This window comes from Nanorana parkeri, unplaced genomic scaffold (assembly GCF_000935625.1).
Source record: "Nanorana parkeri isolate BGI_ZX_2015 unplaced genomic scaffold, ASM93562v1 scaffold2106, whole genome shotgun sequence".
Classification (NCBI taxonomy): domain Eukaryota; kingdom Metazoa; phylum Chordata; class Amphibia; order Anura; family Dicroglossidae; genus Nanorana; species Nanorana parkeri.
This window is the reverse complement of record NW_017308374.1, coordinates 63857-82942: the sequence shown is the minus strand read 5'-3', so window position 1 is coordinate 82942 and position 19086 is coordinate 63857. Positions and strand designations below refer to the sequence as shown.

At 44.3% G+C, this 19086-nt stretch overlaps 2 protein-coding genes across 2 annotated transcripts in view; one reads left to right on the top strand and one right to left on the bottom strand.

Moving 5' to 3' along the window:
• The window catches only part of LOC108800698 (zinc finger protein 850-like), a 118436-nt gene that overhangs the window by 88095 nt on the left and 11255 nt on the right, over positions 1-19086 (bottom strand). The window lies entirely within an intron of this gene.
• LOC108800699 (oocyte zinc finger protein XlCOF6-like) lies at positions 6481-8330 on the top strand. Its single transcript, XM_018572689.1, has one exon. It carries the CDS (start codon positions 6484-6486, stop codon positions 8170-8172), a length of 1689 nt encoding a protein of 562 aa, XP_018428191.1. The 5' UTR covers positions 6481-6483; the 3' UTR covers positions 8173-8330.

Sequence of the window (19086 nt, the reverse complement as noted above, 5' to 3'; positions counted from 1 at the left end):
AAAAGCTTAAAGAATTATTAAACCAAAAAAGAAGAGATAATATTTTGCAGCTTATCAGTCCTTAGATGTAGTGGCTGCATTTTTTTTTTGTAGAGGCAGCATAGGCAACGGGAACAGTAAAGCATTAAAATAGTGTCACTTTCTTTAAGAGAAAGCAGATCTAAAGCTTTAACCGATTAATCGAACTTAATAATCGGCTAACTAATCGATTTTGAAAATAATCGTTAGCTGCAGCTCTACAGTGGACACCAGAATAAGTATTGGCTACACAAAGAAAACACCATGTAAATGTAGAGAATGCCTATGACTGCTTGAAAGGAATGTTTCCCTCTACATAATCCTGTTTTTTTTTTTTTTTTTTTTTACATATTACACTACTACTCCAATATATAGGATTATGTCATTGTGAAGGAATCTGGAGGCCATGTGAAATACAGTAGTACCACACAGAGACTCTTGGTGGAGCCTTGCCCTCAGTCACAGAGGAACAACAGCAAGAAGATCCTTGAAGTCACAAATAAGATCACTGAGCTGCTGACAGGGGAGGTGAGTGGAGCTGGGAATTATGGGACATTATGCTGTAGCAGGAGGGATATGTCTAGATCAGCCTTTCTCAACCTTTTTAACATGGAGGGACCCTCAAAATAAATGCTAGGTCCACAGGGAGCCCTGGTAATCATTACTATATCTACAACTCACAGTACGTTAGTGTACACAGTAAGTTGAGATATAAAAGTAAATAAAGGAATAAGGCATATGGAGTACTTAGTATTAAGGATTCAGCGATACCGAGTATTCGGTCGAGTACGCGTACTTACCAAAATTCTCTAATACTTACCTCCGATACCAGAACTTCCGGTCAGAGGGAGCATGGAGCCGGCTTCCTTTCCAATCAGGAAGCAAGGCGGTGGGTTATGATCCACCTCCTCCTCCTAACCAATCAGGAAGCCGGGTGACACATCATGACTCGCGTCCCACCTTCCAGATTGGACAGTTAGCCACGCTGCCGAGCAACGAGTGAAGCCGGCTTCCTAGCCAATCAGGAAGCCGGGAGGCAGGTCATGACATGCAGCCTGGCTTCCTGATTGGCTAGGAAGCTGGCTTCACTTGTTGCTCAGCGGCGTGACTTCCTGACCAATCAGGAAGTTGGACGGCACCTAATGACTCGCCGCCCAGCTTCCAGATTGTTCAGAAAGCCAGGCAGCCTTGGCAAGTGAAGCCGGTGTTCTTTTGCTAGAACACCGGCTTCACAGGCAATCCGGAAGCCGGGCGTTTGGTCATGATCCGCCGGCCGACTTCCTGATAATCAGGGCACAGAGCACCGGTACTCAGTATCGGCGAGTACCGAAAAGACAAAATATTGGTACTCATAAATCGATACCGAAAAACCTTTATCGGTGCATCCCTACTTTGTATGTTTGGAACCAAGGGCTACTGTATACAGTAGCCCTTGGTACAACAGATTTTTAATAATGATAATGAAATAAAACAAATTATAATTATAGTCATAAAAAAAACGCAGACTGAAAATTGTAGTGTTCCCTCATATTGGTCGTCAGTGGAAAAATGACTCATTGCACTAATGATCAGCAAAATTATCCCTTACATTTGTGGTCAGTAAGAGAAGGACTGCCGTATATATATGGTCATTGGTAGAAGGACCACTTTACACTAGTGGTCATTGGGAAAAATGCCCCTTACATTGGTGGTCATTGGGAAAAATGCCCCTTACATTGGTGGTCATTGGGAAAAATGCCCCTTACATTGTGATGATTGGGAAAAATGCCCCTTACATTGGTGGTCATTGGGAAAAATGCCCCTTACATTGTGATGGTTGGGAAAAATGCCCCTTACATTGTGATGATTGGGAAAAATTCCCGTCACATTGGTGGTCATTAGAAAGAATGCCCCTTAAATTGATGGTAAGTTGGAAGAATGCCCGCTCACAGATAGCTGAATAGATCATTGGTGTCAATGGTTACCTATTTTGGGAGGCAGAAATTGCTCAAGGAATCCCTAGCTACCACTGATGCAACTTTAGAATTCCAGGGAACAGCTTCCTATTAGTTGTCACTATCTGCATTTTATACACAGGAATGGGAATATTTAGAAGATCACGATACCCTTGAGAAGCAGCTGGACATTGTAGAAGGCCGTAGGAAGAAACGACAGACTCATGTGTCAGGTAAGAAAAGACTTATTGAAACAGATAACTGGAAACTAGCTGTAAAATAAAAGGCTAAGACCTGTTGGCGTTAAAGTCCATAGTAGTTAGGCTGAAAAAAAAAGACAAAAGTCTATCTAGTTTAACTAGTAGAAAATAAAATACATAAATATCCATATACAGAACCCTAGCTGAGCCAGAAGACAAGAAAATCCTACCGCATGGTCCAAAAATAATTCTTCCTGATCCCCTAAGCTAATGAAATTAACAGTCTGTAGTATTTTTACTTATAAGTGTTAATAGCCCTTTAAATTCTCTTCATTTAGGAATGCATTTAGTTTCTGTTTTTTTTCAACTGAGCGGACTACAACTAGTTCCTGAGGGAGTCTATCCTACATTTTCACAAATCTTATTGTGAAGAAGCCTTTCGTGTATATGGAGGTTAAACCTCTCCTCCTCCAGACACGAAGAGTGCGTCCTTATCCTTTGTAATGACCTAAAAGTGAATAGCTTTGCACCACAATATGAACAAAATATGTATGTACTGTATACATGGTAATCATACCCCCATATTGTCCTCTCCTCTAGAAAGAATACATTCAGTTCAGCTAAGGATTCCTCATAGCTGAGATCCTCCATGCTTCCTGCCAGTTTGGTTGCCCATCTCTGTACTCCCTCGAATTCCCCAACATCCGTTTTCTGAACTGGTGCCCAAAAATGAACAACATATTCCAGATGAGGTCTTATTAATGCTTTGTACAGGGGCAGGATTATGTCTATACCTCTATACATGGATGATGTCTCTTTTTCTGGAGTCTATACCTCTTTTGTTACAAGTATTTTGCTTGCTTTATAAACTGTAGCTTGGCATTACATGCTGCTATTGAGTATGATCTACCAGAACACCAGATCTTTCTTGATCATTGACTCCTCCAGTTGTACTTCCCCTAAGAAGCCCCCTATGTGATAACAAATAAAACGTGACAGGTCCTCTTTACGGAGACATCCGGGGTCTTTAAGACCCCTAATGTCAGCTAGGGACCCCCAAAAAAGCTGACGAAGCACAGATCTGCATCATCAGCTTCTCTCCAGCTTCTGAAACCGGAGAGTGACAGCAGCATGCGGAAGCGATGTAATAAACAATCGCTTCCTCCATTCTAACACTGGAGAGGAGATCAGAGGGAGATTGTGTGCTGATCTCCCTCTGATCCCCTGTCACAGAGCCGTTGTGCCGGTCCCGGGACAACGGGGCACAGCGGAGCTCGTGACCAGAGCTGCGGAGGCAGGGGGAAAGCTGAAGCAGTCGCAGGTTGGCTCTATCAATCGGGAACTCAGTGAACACGTACCGCCGTTGGCTGAGTTCTCGATCCTCTCCCTGCAGAGAGCGGGGGCTGTCAGTCTCTGCTCCCTGCAGGGATTCCCCCCTCGCTTCTCTGTTTCTCTAGCACTGACTGGAAGAACAATGGGGAGGTGGCGGGCACAGCTGGCTCTGCCTCTAGATAAGCCAGTGGGGTAGATCTCGACAATATTGTCGGGATCTGTCCCAGCTGCGGCGCGGCTTTGCACGCTCAGCATATAGTGGGCAATAGCCTGCTATATACTGAGTTTTGGGTCACCGGGGACATTAGTATACAGTATGTCCTCCTGTGACCCTAAAGAACACTATGACCAAAAAAGGTTAGCCCATAGTTCTCTCTTACTCACTACTCTCTGAATGCCGTTTTTAGTCCAGTTTTCTATCCATTTACATACTGAATTTTTTACACCTATAGATTTTAAGTTACACATTAGCCGTGTGTGGGGAACTGTGTTAAGCGCTTTTGCAAAGTTCAGGTATGCTATATCACAGCCATCTCCTAAAAACTTAGCAGATTTGTTTGACAACTTTGGTCTTTTGTAAATCCATGCTGACTATCTCTTCTATGTAGTCTTTTAACAAACTTAAGTATCTTCCGAACCATAAAAGTTCAAGCAGTCAAAAAAGAATCTCCCAAAATTGTAAACAATGGCTTTGAAATAGGAGCTTGACTCTCAGAGGACACATGGGTGAAAGCCATCCGGTCTGGGTGCTTTATTCACTTTTATTGTGTCTAACTGTTTTTGGACCAGTTTTTGGGCCATCATGGTTCACTTCAGGCTGTGACATTACTATCCCCATTATAGACTCGAGATCTAACGTTATGCTTTGTAAACACAGAGCTGAATTAATACTTCTTTTGCATGTGGATAGGTGGTGCTGGTTCCAGTTAGGCTATTCTCAGTCATGAGACAGCTTGTTTGGGCTTCCAAAGTGACAAACCAAAACCATACAACCTTCATCAGGACTTAGAATTCTGTATATAGTGGATGAAAAATACTTTTTTGGACCTCCAAACACCCTGACGTAACCTCATCTGAACCTGAGTGTACCCCTTTACCCTCTGTTGTCCTGTCTGTGTTGTGTGGTGTCGTTGTCCGTTATCCTACCTGGCTGACTCTGAGTCACGTTAGTGATAGTATATCTACTGCCACCTCCGGAAGCCACGAGGTCTTGAGTACTACTGAAGGTACTTGACATACATTCTATTAGCCTCTTAATGTAATATCTTCGGTGCTTAACGCTTTACTATCCCAAATATGAAGACAGTAACCATGAAAGGATATAGACTGAATATTAATTTGCAAGGATATATACTAAATATAACTAATCTAATACTCCCTGAAGACCTCTGATTCCCCGGATCTAATGCCATACAATATGATTACCTAGAAATCTGTAACCACCCCATACATATGTATCAAGATGTACCTGCATAATACTGCTACATGTCCTTCTATTGAGATAATGGTCTGCGCACCATGTTGTGTAATGTTTCATTCTGATGGATGTACTGTGTGTTAAAATAATAAAAACATTTATATGGAAAAATACTTTTTTGAAATTATTAAATCTGAAATAAATAATCTCTTAATGGTGTTCCAAACTATTAGCAGCTGAAGCTATTTTATTTTGTCTGTTTCAGAATTTATATCTTCAGCTTTCTTTCTGGGATAAAGTTAAAAAAAATAAAGTAAAGGCCTAACATATTTCCACATGCTTCCTCTGCTGGATGTTTAGGCTTTATAGCATATGGCTGGTAACCATAGAAGGGGCCTGCAGCAGCATTTTTTCTAGGAGAGTGAGTATATTTAGGCTCTTTTTAATGACTCTTAAGTTATCCATCCCAGCAAAACTGTACTATTCATGTAAAGGTCCGCTTTAGTTATTACACTGATATTCAGAAGGGACAAAGTACAGATATAAAACAAGATGAGATGGAGGCTAAGCCCTGAGAATCTTATATCACTTTCCCTTTCCATATTCCTCCCCTCAGGATAATGACTGTGCCTCTTACAGCTAACTGTCCCCAAGTCTATGGTATCCTGGGGCTTAAACAGAACATGCCTAGTGCACTTGGCAAGGACATTAAAACCTTTATCATCGTAGCAGAATATCTATCACTATATGACAGGTACATTTTATACAGACATACTATTTGTTTCTTGATTTATGATTCTTCCACCTCCAACTCTTTTTATTTTATTTCTCTCAAGCAGTGTCATCGACAAGCAGTAGCGAGTCTCCAGTGATCCACCAAGCTTCCGTTCCTGTGTATATCAGCAAAGACCGAGGCATCATTACAGTCAGTCCTCACAACTCCTCCTTCAAAGTGGTTCAAGGCAGCTCTAAACCCACCATTGTCACAGCCACCGCCTCGCCAATGGAAGGCTTTAAGCTCCCTGAAATTTACATTCACATTCCAACCGATCAAATTGACTACGAGCCCATTCCGGACAACTTTACCTCTTACGCTCCAGAGAATTTCCCGAGCTCGGACATGTGCAAACCCGTGGTTCATAGTGTTGAAACCTCCACGTCTGGCATCGGAGATAATCTGAGACATGTGGATTTCATGGCTGTTAAGATTAAAGAAGAGCCAGGAGATTGGGATGAAGAAAACCTTGGAGTACAGGAGGAGGGGGAACCTCCTCACAGGTCAGAAAGTGATCTTGCATTGTATACAGAAAGTAATACTGGGTCCAATCATGTAACAGGTTTGTATATTCCTAGCCACATAAAGCAAGAGCCATCTTCATATGAAGAAGGACATCTGGCAGATTCTGATATTGCTTCAATGTCACACTACTCCCAGTTACAAGAGCTGTCAGACCCTTGCGCCGATGAGAACTTTACAAGTACAGATGGCATGCTGACTATCGGAAACTCACATGTGCACTTTGTGTCATCTCGCATCAAGGAAGAAACCGAGGATGGCACAACATGTGAAGAGGATGTTATCATGGATGCAGCCAACAAAGGCATGTCTCCTGCTTCTTCATTCCTGAGAGCACACACTGAGGATGTCCCCTACAAATATTACTTTGCACATTCCAGCAGCTCTCAACTAGAAACAGACAATCCAGAGAAGCCCTTTTCCTGTTCAGAATGCGGTAAGTGCTTCAAATACAGCAATCTTTTGATGCATCACGCCAAGTCCCATCAGAAAAAGCCCCTGATCTGTTGCGAATGTGGGAAGCAGTATTCATGCAAGACAGAGTTTGAGATCCATCGAAGGATTCACACAGGTGAAAAACCCTTTGTGTGTTCAGAATGTGGGAAGGGCTTCAGGAGGAAGTCTCACATGTTGCGCCATCGGCGGATCCACGGAGAGAAACAACTCTTTCCGTGTCCAGAATGCACCAAGTGCTTCCACCGTTTAGATGTGCTCAATCAGCACCGTAAAATACACAGAGCTAACTTGCCAAACTCTGATATGGAAAACCTGCATGCAAGTAACATGGACAACTCACAACCAAACAACCATGAAGAGATACCAACTCAAAACACATCTACAGATTGTGAGGAAAATGTTGGCTTTGCCTGTCCGGACTGTGGTAAGTGTTTTCATTCTTTGCATGTTCTCGAAGAACACCGTAAAATACACCAAGCCAATTCTTCCAGCTCTGACTTGGAAGACCCTGATAACATGGACCGCATGGAAACAAATGGTCAAGGGGAGTCGCAAAACCCATCTACGACATATGAAGAAAAAGTTGGCTTTGCTTGTTCGGAATGTGGGAAATGCTATAATGAAATGTCCCAGCTAGAGAAGCACCAACGAGTACACATGGGAGAAAAGCCATTCTCGTGTACTGAATGTGGCAAATCTTTCAGGTTTGAGGCCCTTTTGGAGCTCCACTGGGGAAGCCACATCGCCACAATCTCCTGTCCCGAGTGTGGCAAGAGCTTTGCCAGCCAGAGCCTTCTAAACTACCATCTAAAGGTCCATGCAGGAGCCAATGAGTGCGTTTGCTCAGAATGTGGAAAAGAGTTCCCTAGCCGGTCGCAACTTGTTGACCACTACCGGACTCATACCGGAGAGAAACCTTACATGTGCCCTGACTGCGGAAAGTACTTTAGGCGGAAGGCGCATGTGGTCAGGCACCGCAAGATTCATGCAGGAAATAAACCGTACTCTTGCCTCGAATGTGGAAAGTGCTTTGAGAGCCAGGAATTTTTGAGCCGCCACACCAAAATGCACCGGCGTAAAAGGCCACACTCGTGTTCTCAGTGCGGCAAAAGTTACACAAAAAAGTCTCACCTTTCCCGCCACCAGCGAACCCATGCTAAAGAAACGCCATACACGTGCGCCGAGTGCGGCGAGTGCTTCCAATACCCCGCCCTCCTGAATCACCACTTAAAACTCCACACCGGCCAAACCAGCTACGACTGTCCTGTGTGCGACAAGAACTTCAGCTCCCGGTTGGCACTGGCTAGACATCAGAAGACCCACTCCAAGGAAAAGTCTTTTATTTGCATGGAATGCGGAAAGAGTTTTACCTTCTACTCTCACTTTATGAGGCATCAAGCCACTCACACAGGAGAAAAACCCTATGAGTGCCAGGAGTGCGGAAAGCGCTTCACCCGCGATGCACACCTTGCCCGTCATAGGCGAACCCACAAAAGTGGAAGAGCTTCACAAGTTTGAGTTGACAGGGAAAAAAAACTGGTTTAGATGACAAATTATTTATTACCTTTCTTAGTTTTATGTTGTTGAGTTATATGTTTTCTGTAGCATGAGATACAATGATTTTGGTCATTTTTGTGTCTGTTTGGAATCTAAAATAGGGACTTTGTTCAAAGGGACCAGCAAACTATTAACAGTAGAGGACACAACAAGATATGGATCAAATCCATCCACTGGCAGCCAGCGAGGTCACACATGATGGCATCTTGAGACTGACTTCATAGAGATTAGAATGGCCACAATGTATTGTTGAAATATTCCTTCTTGTTTGTATAGGTGGTCCTCGGAGCTTTCAGTGTCCCCGGTGCTATCTAGAATCTTTAGTTTTGGTCAAAATGAGGTTGTATATGTCACTATGGGAACGGTGATCAATAAACTGAAGCCATACACAGTTTGTAGGTAATCAAAATGGATTACACTGCAGTGTCCATTGTCATTCTTTAGTTGCCTAGATGTTTTACTCCGACAGAGTGTGATGGCACATTCTCCTCCTAAAGATATTTTGCACTTCCCTGGATCATTTCTGTTCCCCAAAAGCGTCTGCCCATTCTCTCCTGGTGCTTATGAATCCATAATAACTTTGGCTGTGAACTTTATAGAAACCTGTCAGGACAGCTACCCACAAAGATGAAGCTCCTATCACCCTTTTTCTAGAAGCGGCATTACTTCCAAGGAAGGTTCATCATTCTCTGTGATGCAGCAGACATGCTCAGCTCTGGAACGAGTGCCGATATCAGAAGTCCTTCCTCCAGTGTCTGGTGTACATGTTGCCTGTTCTTGGTAGCCGCATATGATTTGTTTTGGAGATTTCAGAACAGTATATGGCTTAGGCGGGTGCGATAGAATTATTACCGCAATAGTACTTATGGCTGTGAGACGTCATTGAGATAGTACTGGATAGGGATGCGCCGATACCACTTTTTTACGACCGAGTACCGATACTTTTGATCAAGTACTCGCCGATACCAATTACCGATACTTTTTCTTAAAGGGACAGGTCACATTTTTTCTAAAGCAATACAAACTAATGAATTAAGGTCAGTTTCTTAATATTATGATTCATGAGATGACGAGGGAGCATGACGCCGCCTTTCCGGCCAATCAGAATGGCGGCGCTGCGTCATTACACGCCGCCCGGCTTCCGGATTTGCTAGCTTCCTGACCAAATCGGGAAACCAGGCAGAGCGTCACTGCACGCTACCCGGCTTCCTGATTGGCCGGGAAATCGGCTCCATGCTCTCTCATCACAAGTGACGAGAGAGCATGGAGCCATTTCTCGGCCAATCAGGAAACCGGGCAGCGTGTAATGATGCGCAGCCCGGCTTCCTGATACAGGAAGTACTCGTGCTAGGTATCGGAGCATTTGGGCGAGTACGAGTACTTACCCAAATACTCGGTATCGGCACCGATACTAGTATCGGTATCGGTGCATCCCTGGTACTGGACATTTCCCCTGAGGTTTATGGGCTAGGTTCAGATTGAAGAGTTTGTTTTAGTGTATAGAAACCCTAATTAAAAAAACACACACACAAATGTGTGTGACATAATGCATCACCGACTGTCTTTTCCACAAGCAAATTATTTTTTATATTTTTTTTCCCCCGTTTATTTTGTTGAGATCTTTTCAGGAAAGCCATTGTTGAGTTTGCTTCATATTGCAGACTGACAATGCCAAAGCCACTGCCTTGTAATCACCAGCAATGTTGGTACGACCTATAGATGGTTGCGCCAAAGAACAGTGTCCCCTGTAGTCTCCACACCGTCAGAGAATGTCAGCACGTTCCTAAGCGCTTGCCAATTCTCCCACACTGTCATGTCAGATAACGCTTGCCCTTTCACTTAGAAACACAAGGCAATATTAAACATGTACTTCTGGATTGCCTCACTCGTCATGGATAGGGGCAGTATAACCCGCTCGGTGGTATATTTAGATGAGCACAGTTTTAGAGGTTTCAATTTTAACAAAGCAATTTCACATTGACATAGTATTAGTATATTTTCATGGAGAACGTTTAAAGTGTATCTCCACTTTTACAGTCAAATTGGAGAAAACCCCTCCATGTGTTTGTTAGGTGTTCATGTTCACACAGTATACTAAAAAAAATACATTTAAAGAAAAACAAATCTTACCTTTTAGATGTTTTGTTAAGGCAGGCAAGATGGCCGATTCCAAGTTTTTTTTTTAGTTTTTTTTTTTTTAGCCCTTTCACAGTGATATGTCCTAATGGAAAGGCTAGGGACTGAAATTTGAGGATTGTATTTATCTGATAAGCTTCTTTATATCATACAATGGACAACCCACCTCAGACCCATCACAGCCCCATAACATCTCAAAGAAATAAATGTGTGTGTGTGTGTATATGTATATATATATATATATATATACACTGAGTGGCCAGATTATTATGACCACCCCATCAGTACTTCGTTGGGCCGCCTCGTGACTCCACGAGATGGTGAAAGGTGATGCGAGTAATCTGACACGGCACTGTGGCCCTTCTGTTGTCTTGTACCAGTCTTGCCACTCTCCGTTCTGCCCTAACATTGACTAGTCGCTGACAGCCACAATTCGCACGCTCAGACCCAGATTTTCGGCTGACAGTCCGGTCTTTAAACACTTTAACAAGAGCTGCTCTTGAACATTTAACGAATTCTGCTGTTTTGCTGATACTCGCTCCATGGCTCCGAGCGCCAACAATCATCCCGCGTTCAAAGGCGGTTAAATCGCATTGTTTCCCCGTATCTTCAGATAAAAATCACTTCCACTGTCGTGGTAAACAACCTGGTTCCCTATTTATAATGGTCTGGCCCCTCCCCTATTTATAATGTCCTCTAGCAACTTCAGCGTGAAATTATAGCTAATTATAGCTAATTTGCCTACAAACCTCAGGTGGTCATAATAATCCTGCCACTCAGTATATATTTATTGTTTTTGACAACAGTGACTTTTCCCTTTGTCATTTTTTCATAAAGTCCATTTTTGTAGAACATTGTGGAATTTTGCCATCTCAGCACCTCCATTAGGGTTACTCTTAGACTCTCAGAGGCTTCTCTGACCTAAGCCCAGCTCATCTGAGAAGTTTTCATGAATAACCTTGAGATTGAAGCTTAAAAAAAAATATTGTGCAGGTGATGTTCAGAGGTTGGGGGGTATATGTGTGTATACATACAGTATATACTAGGGATGCACCAATACTATTTTTTTTTAAGAGCCAGTCCAACTACCAATACTTTTTCTAAAACAATACAGACTAATGATTTTAGGACACTGGTTTTGCACCGGGATCCGGTCGCAGCTGCAACCCTGGTTGTTCTGTCACTAACTCCAAGCTGTAGAGGGACTACAAATCTAAGTCATACATTATATAGCAATGCAGAATACCACCAGCTACAGAGGACTACCAATCTCAACAACACATTATACAGCAATGCAGAATACCACCAGCTACAGAGGACTACCAATCTCAACAATACATTATACAGCAATGCAGTATACCACCAGCTATAGAGGACTACATTTCTCAGCAACACATTATACAGCAATGCAGAATAATACCCTCATCTATAGAGGACTACGAATCCCAGTAATACATTATACAGCAATGGAGAATAATATGAAGCTACATATTCTGTGCTGCTCCAGGGCGTTGGCCTGCTGTCTCCGGGGTCTCAGGAGGGCTGTGCAGCGACTCAGCAGAGTGATGGAGGGTCTCAGCATCACTATGGAGGGTCTCCCTAGGGGTCCATAGGGTTGTGCAGGCAGTGGAAGCACTGTAAGCAATGCTGCATGGTTCCCCAGGAAAAAAGGGGGAGATGTGCAGGCTGGTGCTGTAAACATGTGCCCAGCAAGCGCGGGACCTCAGGCAGCCTCTTCAGTTAAAAAATTTGAAGCACCGGTATCTGCGTTTAGTATACGGGCATCACTGGTGAAAATGTCCAGTATCGATACCGATATGGTATTGGTGCATCCCTACTATATACAAACATTGACATACTTGTTTGTACCCTTCCACAAAAATAGGACCAACAATTTTCTCTGAAATGACTTGAAACTGAACAGAGTCATTGGCATCAATCACAGTTTTTTTTTAGTTTTTTTCCATTTTGAATAAAAGTCAGACTTTATTTTTGATTTTTTGTTCAATTGAATATTTTAAATAATACAGCAAAGACAAATGGCGAGGACAACAATGACGGGACGATTAACCTGATATTGTGTTGCACAACCTTTGGAGGCAAGCACTGCAAACAAGTGAATTATTTAGCTCTCAGTGAGACCTCTGTATCTGCCAACGGGTAGTTTGGCTGACTCTTCTTGAGAAAAGCGCTCCAGCTGTCTGGTTTGAACGGTGCCTTCTGCAGGCTCCATGTTTCAGCTCTTTTCATAGCTGTTCAATAAGATTCAAATCAGGGCTCATAGAAGCCCTCTTCAGAATATTCCAATGTTTTGTGCTTAGCCATTATTGGGTTATTTTAGCCGTGTGTTTTGGGTCACTATCCTGTGGGAGGACCTATGACCCGCGACTGAGATAAAGCGTTCAGACTGACACTGGACAATATTTACCGCTCTAGAATTTCTTGATAGTCTTGAGATTGCATTGTGCCCTACACAGTTTGAAGGCATCCCATGCCAGAAGCAGTAAAGCAGCCCAAAAACATAACCAAACCTCCATTTTTCACAGTAGGCAGGTGTTCTTTTCTTTAAAAGCTCATTGTTTTGTCCATGAACACATTCCTGACGCGGGTTTCCAAAAAGCTCCGGTTTTGTCTCAGCTATCCAAAGTACATTCTCCCAGAAGCTTTGTGACTTGTCAAAACGCACTTTAGCCATTTTAAATCTGGCTTTTTATGTGTTTCAACGGTGGAGTCCTCCTGGGTCTTCTTCTTTTAGGCTCAAGAATCAACGGATGGTGCGATCAGACACTGACGTACCTTGACCTTGGAGTTTTCCTTGTATCTCTTTGAAACTTTTATTTGGCTCTCTGTCTACCATTCACACGATCCTTCTGTCCAGTCTAGAGTTGATTTCTTGCAGCCACGTCCAGGGTGGTTGTCTTCACCCCCATGGACTTTAGACTTCTTGATATGTTTCGCAACTGTAATCACAGGAACATCAAGCCGCTTAGAGATGGTTTTATAGCCTTTACCTTTGACGTGCTGGTCTATCATTTTCTTTCTCCTCAGACAACTCTCTCCATTGTTTTCTCAATTCATGGTTCATGTTCGGTATTGCGCACACAATGATACCAAACAGCAAAGTGATCTCTTTTTCTCCATTTAAATAGGATGATTGACTGATTACAATTGAAGATGCGTGTAAAACCAAATACAGAAAACAGTTTGAAATCTCACTATCATCCAGTTATCATTTTTTTTTCTAGGGATGACAATAAATCTGCCCAGGCCATTTTAGAATATCTCTGTATAATAAACAATAATGAACCTCTTTTCACACTTTCTTTACTCTATGGCACACTGTAACGGATCTTGGTACCCCAGCTGGGTATATCTGCTAAGGTCACAGCTTCCCCTCGATATCAACCCAAGCCAAAGTCTTCCATCAGGTCCCAAACGCGGTCATTATAGCCTTTACACCCAGCCATCAGCCCCAAGCTTGATGTAAGGTTATGCAGTTCTACTCAGGAACCAGTCGAGACATGGTATAGGGTAGAGAAGAACTAGCTTTATTGAGACCCAGTACAGCATTTATACAGTTCGGGAAGGGTAAAAAAATAATACAGTCAAAATATTAAACAATAAAAGCAAACATCCTTCCCCGGTGCCTGGAAGCTCGGAGCCGCTATCAATCTTCTGCTCTTTAAAGGAGAACTATGGGGTTAAGGCTTTCCCCATAGTTCTCCCTAGGGTAACGGGAGGACACAAACTAGCGTCCTCCCGTCACCCTAGGCTCAGTATACCGCAAACTGCTGCTCGCGGTATACTGAGACGCCGCAGCTGAAGCCGATCCCGACAATTATGCCGGGATCCGCCCAGCTGCGTGACTGACAGCTGGCTCTGGCTATCTAGAGGCAGAGCCAGCTGTACCCGCCCCCTCCCCCGTCCGATCCACCAGTCAGCGCTGGCGGATCGGAGGGGGGAATCCAGCCCCTTCCCGGTCACACCTGAGAGCCGTGACAGGATCGAGAGGTGAGCGAACGCCGGTATGTGTTCGCTCACCTCCCGATCTACTGAGCCGACCTGTGACAGTCTCATTGTCACAGGTCGGCTAGAACTATGAGGTGAGTGAAAAGCACCCCCCTCATAGATCTCCTTTAATCCTTGATAATTTGATAGCCAAACCATGTACATGGAATGCGGTGAGAATACACACTATAGCAGGTATAATGGGATTAACTGTTTCCCGAGTGTCTGTAGTATGTTAATTTACTCAGCTACATCTAGTGTCAGAGTTATGTTAACCTCATCGCTACCACAATCACACAAATAGACTTCGACAATGTAAATAGGAGTCCAGGTCCAGAGTTAACCCCTCGCTGCTGCATTCCATACTATCACAGTCAGTTTAGAACGGGGTGATCGGGTTTGTACAACATGGATACTGGCTCCTAAGATGGCCTGCTATAACAAGCTCCATAGTCCACAGAGTCTCTCATAATTGGAGAAACGTGGCGCCCTGTACCAGGGGAAGTAGTCCCAACTGGCCCCCTGTACCCACCTACTAAAAACAGAAACACCCTTTTTAAGCCAAGGTCCATAGTCGGTAGGGAGGAGGCTGGCCTTCAGTCCCCTCCAAGTGCCCAGGACAAGGAGGCTTCCGTTACACATAACAAAGTGCACGTGTCCTTTCCAGAACAGTTACGTTTGTGGAGTGTAGCGCGTAGATGATGAGGCACAGCGGCAGCAGAGGGGATATTTGTGGGGCATAGGAGCTGTTTGAATTGATGAGTTGATTATGACAGGATAGGAGGCACTATAACCAGGGGAGGGTGAGGTGGGTGGTTGATGCATGCTGTGAAATGGATGGTAGAAAGGAGGAGAGTGATTTGAATGGGAGATGCAGTGGCAGGGGGGTGAGGTTAGTGTCAGGTTGTGTGGTAGTAACTGGAGGGGGGTGAGGAAAATAGTTGGGATTGGTAGGCACCTCGGTGGGGAGGTGAGTTGGCGGAGAAGTGCTTTTTTTTATGGAGGATGAGATGGCTGGCAGGTGTTTTGTCCAGAGGAGTGAGGTGGGTAGCAGAGGGTTTTGGGTGGGAGGTTGAGGTGGAGGGGTTAGAGGCTCTGTAGCAAGGCAGGGGGATGAGAGATGGTGAGGTGTGGGGAGGTTGGAGGCACTGTGGCAGGGCGGTCAGGTGGATAAGAGTGAGGCGATATGCATTCTGCTGCTGAACTGCATATAGGAGTTCTATGTGCCCACCGCTATTAAGTTGCAGACACTGTGCTGCTTTCTGCAAGCTGCCTGAATGGAGGGGCGCTGACCCCACGGCATATATTTGGCACTGTTCAAGGAACTTATAAGCAGTAGCACAATGTTACTGGCTTCAGCAACTAAAGAGCTCGTGCATTAAGAACTCCTATCCTGCATTCAGCAGCACAGTGCAAGGAGTCATTGATGTACACAGTAGGCAGGTTGCTGTGGGATGGGCTCTGATTCAGGGGATTGAAGACCATCGGTCTCGGGCTCACCTTCCACCTCTCGGAGCCCAGGTCCTCAGCTGATATCTATGGGAGAGATTCTGTAAGGTGAGCCTAGGACCAGTGCACACTGTGGCGCGTGTGTATGGGAAGAAAACTCCAGCACCTCATGGAGTTGCGGCTGCTGTGCTCCCTCTGTGCATCCACCTCGTGGTGTATAATGTATGTTAGATCTTTATGGTTATATTGGTTAGATATGTTCCCTAATGGACTCTGGAGCCTTCCAGTAATGGGTTTATTTGTTATACGTTTATGTGACGCTTCAGTTGAATACAAATATTCTTCATTAAAATGAGAACTATGAGGTGAGTGAAAATCACTCATCCTCATAGTTCGAGCCGACATGTGACAATGAGACTGACAATCAGACCCGGATTCCCCACAAGGCCACGGAGGCCAGGCCTCAGGGCGGCAGCGGCGTGGAGTCCCCTGACGGCCGGAACATACAGTTCCGGCCGCCAAGTTGCCTTCTACATTTAGTCCTGCTTTGGGAAGGCGGGACTAAATGTAGCGTGGGGAATCCGCTCGCTCGTTAACAAGTGATTGCGGAGATGTCGCCGTAATCACATGTAAAATGTGTGCCGCTGTCCGTCCTCCCCCCACCTACCTCTCTCTCCTGGCTCTGTCTTCGGGACTCCGTCCTATTAAAAAAGTCATTAAAAAATAAGAAAAATAATACTTAAAAATAATAAGAAAATAATATATAGAAAATAAACACAAATAAAATAGAAACTTATAAAAAATAAAAAAAAAAGGAAACGACAAGCTAAAAATGTCAAAAGTTAAAAAGTAAGAAAAAATAAAGAAACAAAAAAGATTAGAACTAATCCTGCCATCTGGTTGCCATTCTCCGTTGATTTGGGGAGGGGGGGCATTGCGGAACCTGGCCTTGGGGCGGCAGGGAGAGCAAATCCGGCCCTGCTGACAATGCATGCATTCTGATAAAACAAAGTGAAACAGCTTGTTGGATGGAGGAAGCTGCTGCACTTTTTACAGCTCCCTCACTATAGAGGTGCCATGGTGACATCAAATTTTGGCTCCCGGCACCTCTACAGGGCACACAAGGGAGCTGTACAAGCAATGCACATATGGGTGGAGCTCCGTCATACAGCAGCCCACACTGGACCCAAGGCTGAGAATCCACTCCATTTCTCGTAAGGTAGGGAGACTGGGTGGATCTTACAAATAAAATTAAAATTTGTTTGGAGTGTGTATGTTTGTCAGAATGTCTGTGAGTGTGTGAGATTGTTGCAGTGTTTTTAAGGGCCTGTTCACACTAGTACGGCGCAATAATCACATAGTACTGTGCAATGAACGCACTGTACCACGCAATCGCACCTACCGTGCATTCTAGTGTGGGAGGTGTGTTGTGTTGCCATTCATTTGAATGGTACCCCAAACGCACTTCTCACCCTGGAACCCACAGTACTGCAATGCTGTGCGTTCCTTTGCAGTGCATCTTGGGTCGTGACTTAATGACCACGGACAAAAGTGGGTCCTGAGGTTACACATTGTGAGAACCACTGGTCTAGAGGATTCTTTCCTCTGGGCTTGTCTTTAATACAGACTGCTAAAGCCCTTAGTATTAAAAGAACCATGCAAAGAGAAAAAAGTCAATTAAATAAAAATATTGTAGTGGGACAGTCATTGGATAACGAGGTAAGGTGGGTATTACCTGGACACAAAGGGAGCCTCCATTGGTTATAGTCCATCAGAAGAAAGACATATTGCTTTCTATATAAAACGCATTTGGCCTGCCAGGTAATGGGAGGTGCAGCTCAACATAGTCATTAGAAGTAACAGAGTGAAACAAACAGTAGTAAATAACTCTCTCTGATCAAATCAAGGTTTCGTCACTGTGGTTAGATATGGGAAGATGCGACTGGTGTGATGCCCCATGTTCTCATCGGTTGAGGTGACAGAGTGTGAAAGAGCGCTAGGCCACGACACAACGTCTCGGGCTAGGCCTTACGGCTAAGACCAGGGGTAAGAGTGAGTCTTGCTATTTTTTGTAAAGGGTTTACAGTTACGAGTCACACAGAGCAGTGCTAACTGGCGATAGCTTTTTCTGAATAGTGGACTGCGACAAATCCGAATGTGCCAGGAAATGGTGATATTTCCGGGAATGTCCATTACATTTTCTTTAACAGGAAAACCGTAGATGAATGCAAACACATCGCTTGACCAGTGATAAAGGGAGGTCTGGGAAAAGGTGCAATAGAACTGGAAAAAAAACAAACTAAATTTTGCATTGTTCCACCGAGATTGGTCTTCTAAATCGGCTAATTTAGCCCTAAACATTGTAGATCTTCAGTCACTTTGTTAAGGGACTCTACCAGATTGTTGTAAGCGGTGGCAAATTCCACCATCTTATTTTCAATTATTCATTCTATCCCCAGCTTAATATGAAATTTAAGCTGCTTCATGATGGATGCCAGGTCAGTATGTGAACAGCTTTTAGGGGCAAGAGCACCTCCTTAAAGGAGAACTATGGGGTCCAAGCTTATCTCCAATGTTGTATTCCTTAGGCTAAAGGAGTAAATATTGTAATTTACTCCTATTAGCCAAAATGCACCCTTAAGGTGCCCATACACTGCTCGATTCTCGTACGAGAATCGGGCGAAATCCCGCGATCGTACGAGAATCGAGCAGTGTGAACTAAGACGTGCGACCGTTTCTACTGTACGGTCGCACGTCTTTTGTCGAGCCAACATGCTTGAAAACCAGCCGGGAATCGTACGATTCTCGGCAGGTTTCTAGCCTGCTAGCTGCGGAACGCGCGCGCACACTGACCGTTCTGCATTGCCGTCATCGGAAGCCCGCCCCTCAGCGGGGCGGGCTTCCGATGATCGCAAGTACGATCTGCCCGTCCAAGGTGGGCAGATCGTACGGGCTTTTAATGAGCATACGACCATCGCATGACAAAAGTCTTGCGATGGTCGTAAGGTGTATGGGCACCTTTAGGCTGGGTTCACACCTAGGCGTATTGAATATGCGCGTTTGTCGCGCGTTTTTACCGCGATTCGCGGTTTAAAAGACGCGCAACAAACGCGCCTTTCCGAGGGCTACTTGGCTGTATCCCAATGGAAACGCGAGACCAAAACGCCCCAAAGAAGTACATGTACTTCTTTGGGCGTAGGCCGTTTTGTAGCGAGTTCAGACGGGCTGAAATACGGAAAGGTGTGAACCATACCCATAGAAAACAATGGGATTTTCAAGTTT

Coding starts and splice junctions, on each gene's coding strand:
- LOC108800699 (XM_018572689.1), top strand. CDS start 6,484: ATGGATGCAGCCAACAAAGGCATGTCTCCTGCTTCTTCATTCCTGAGA.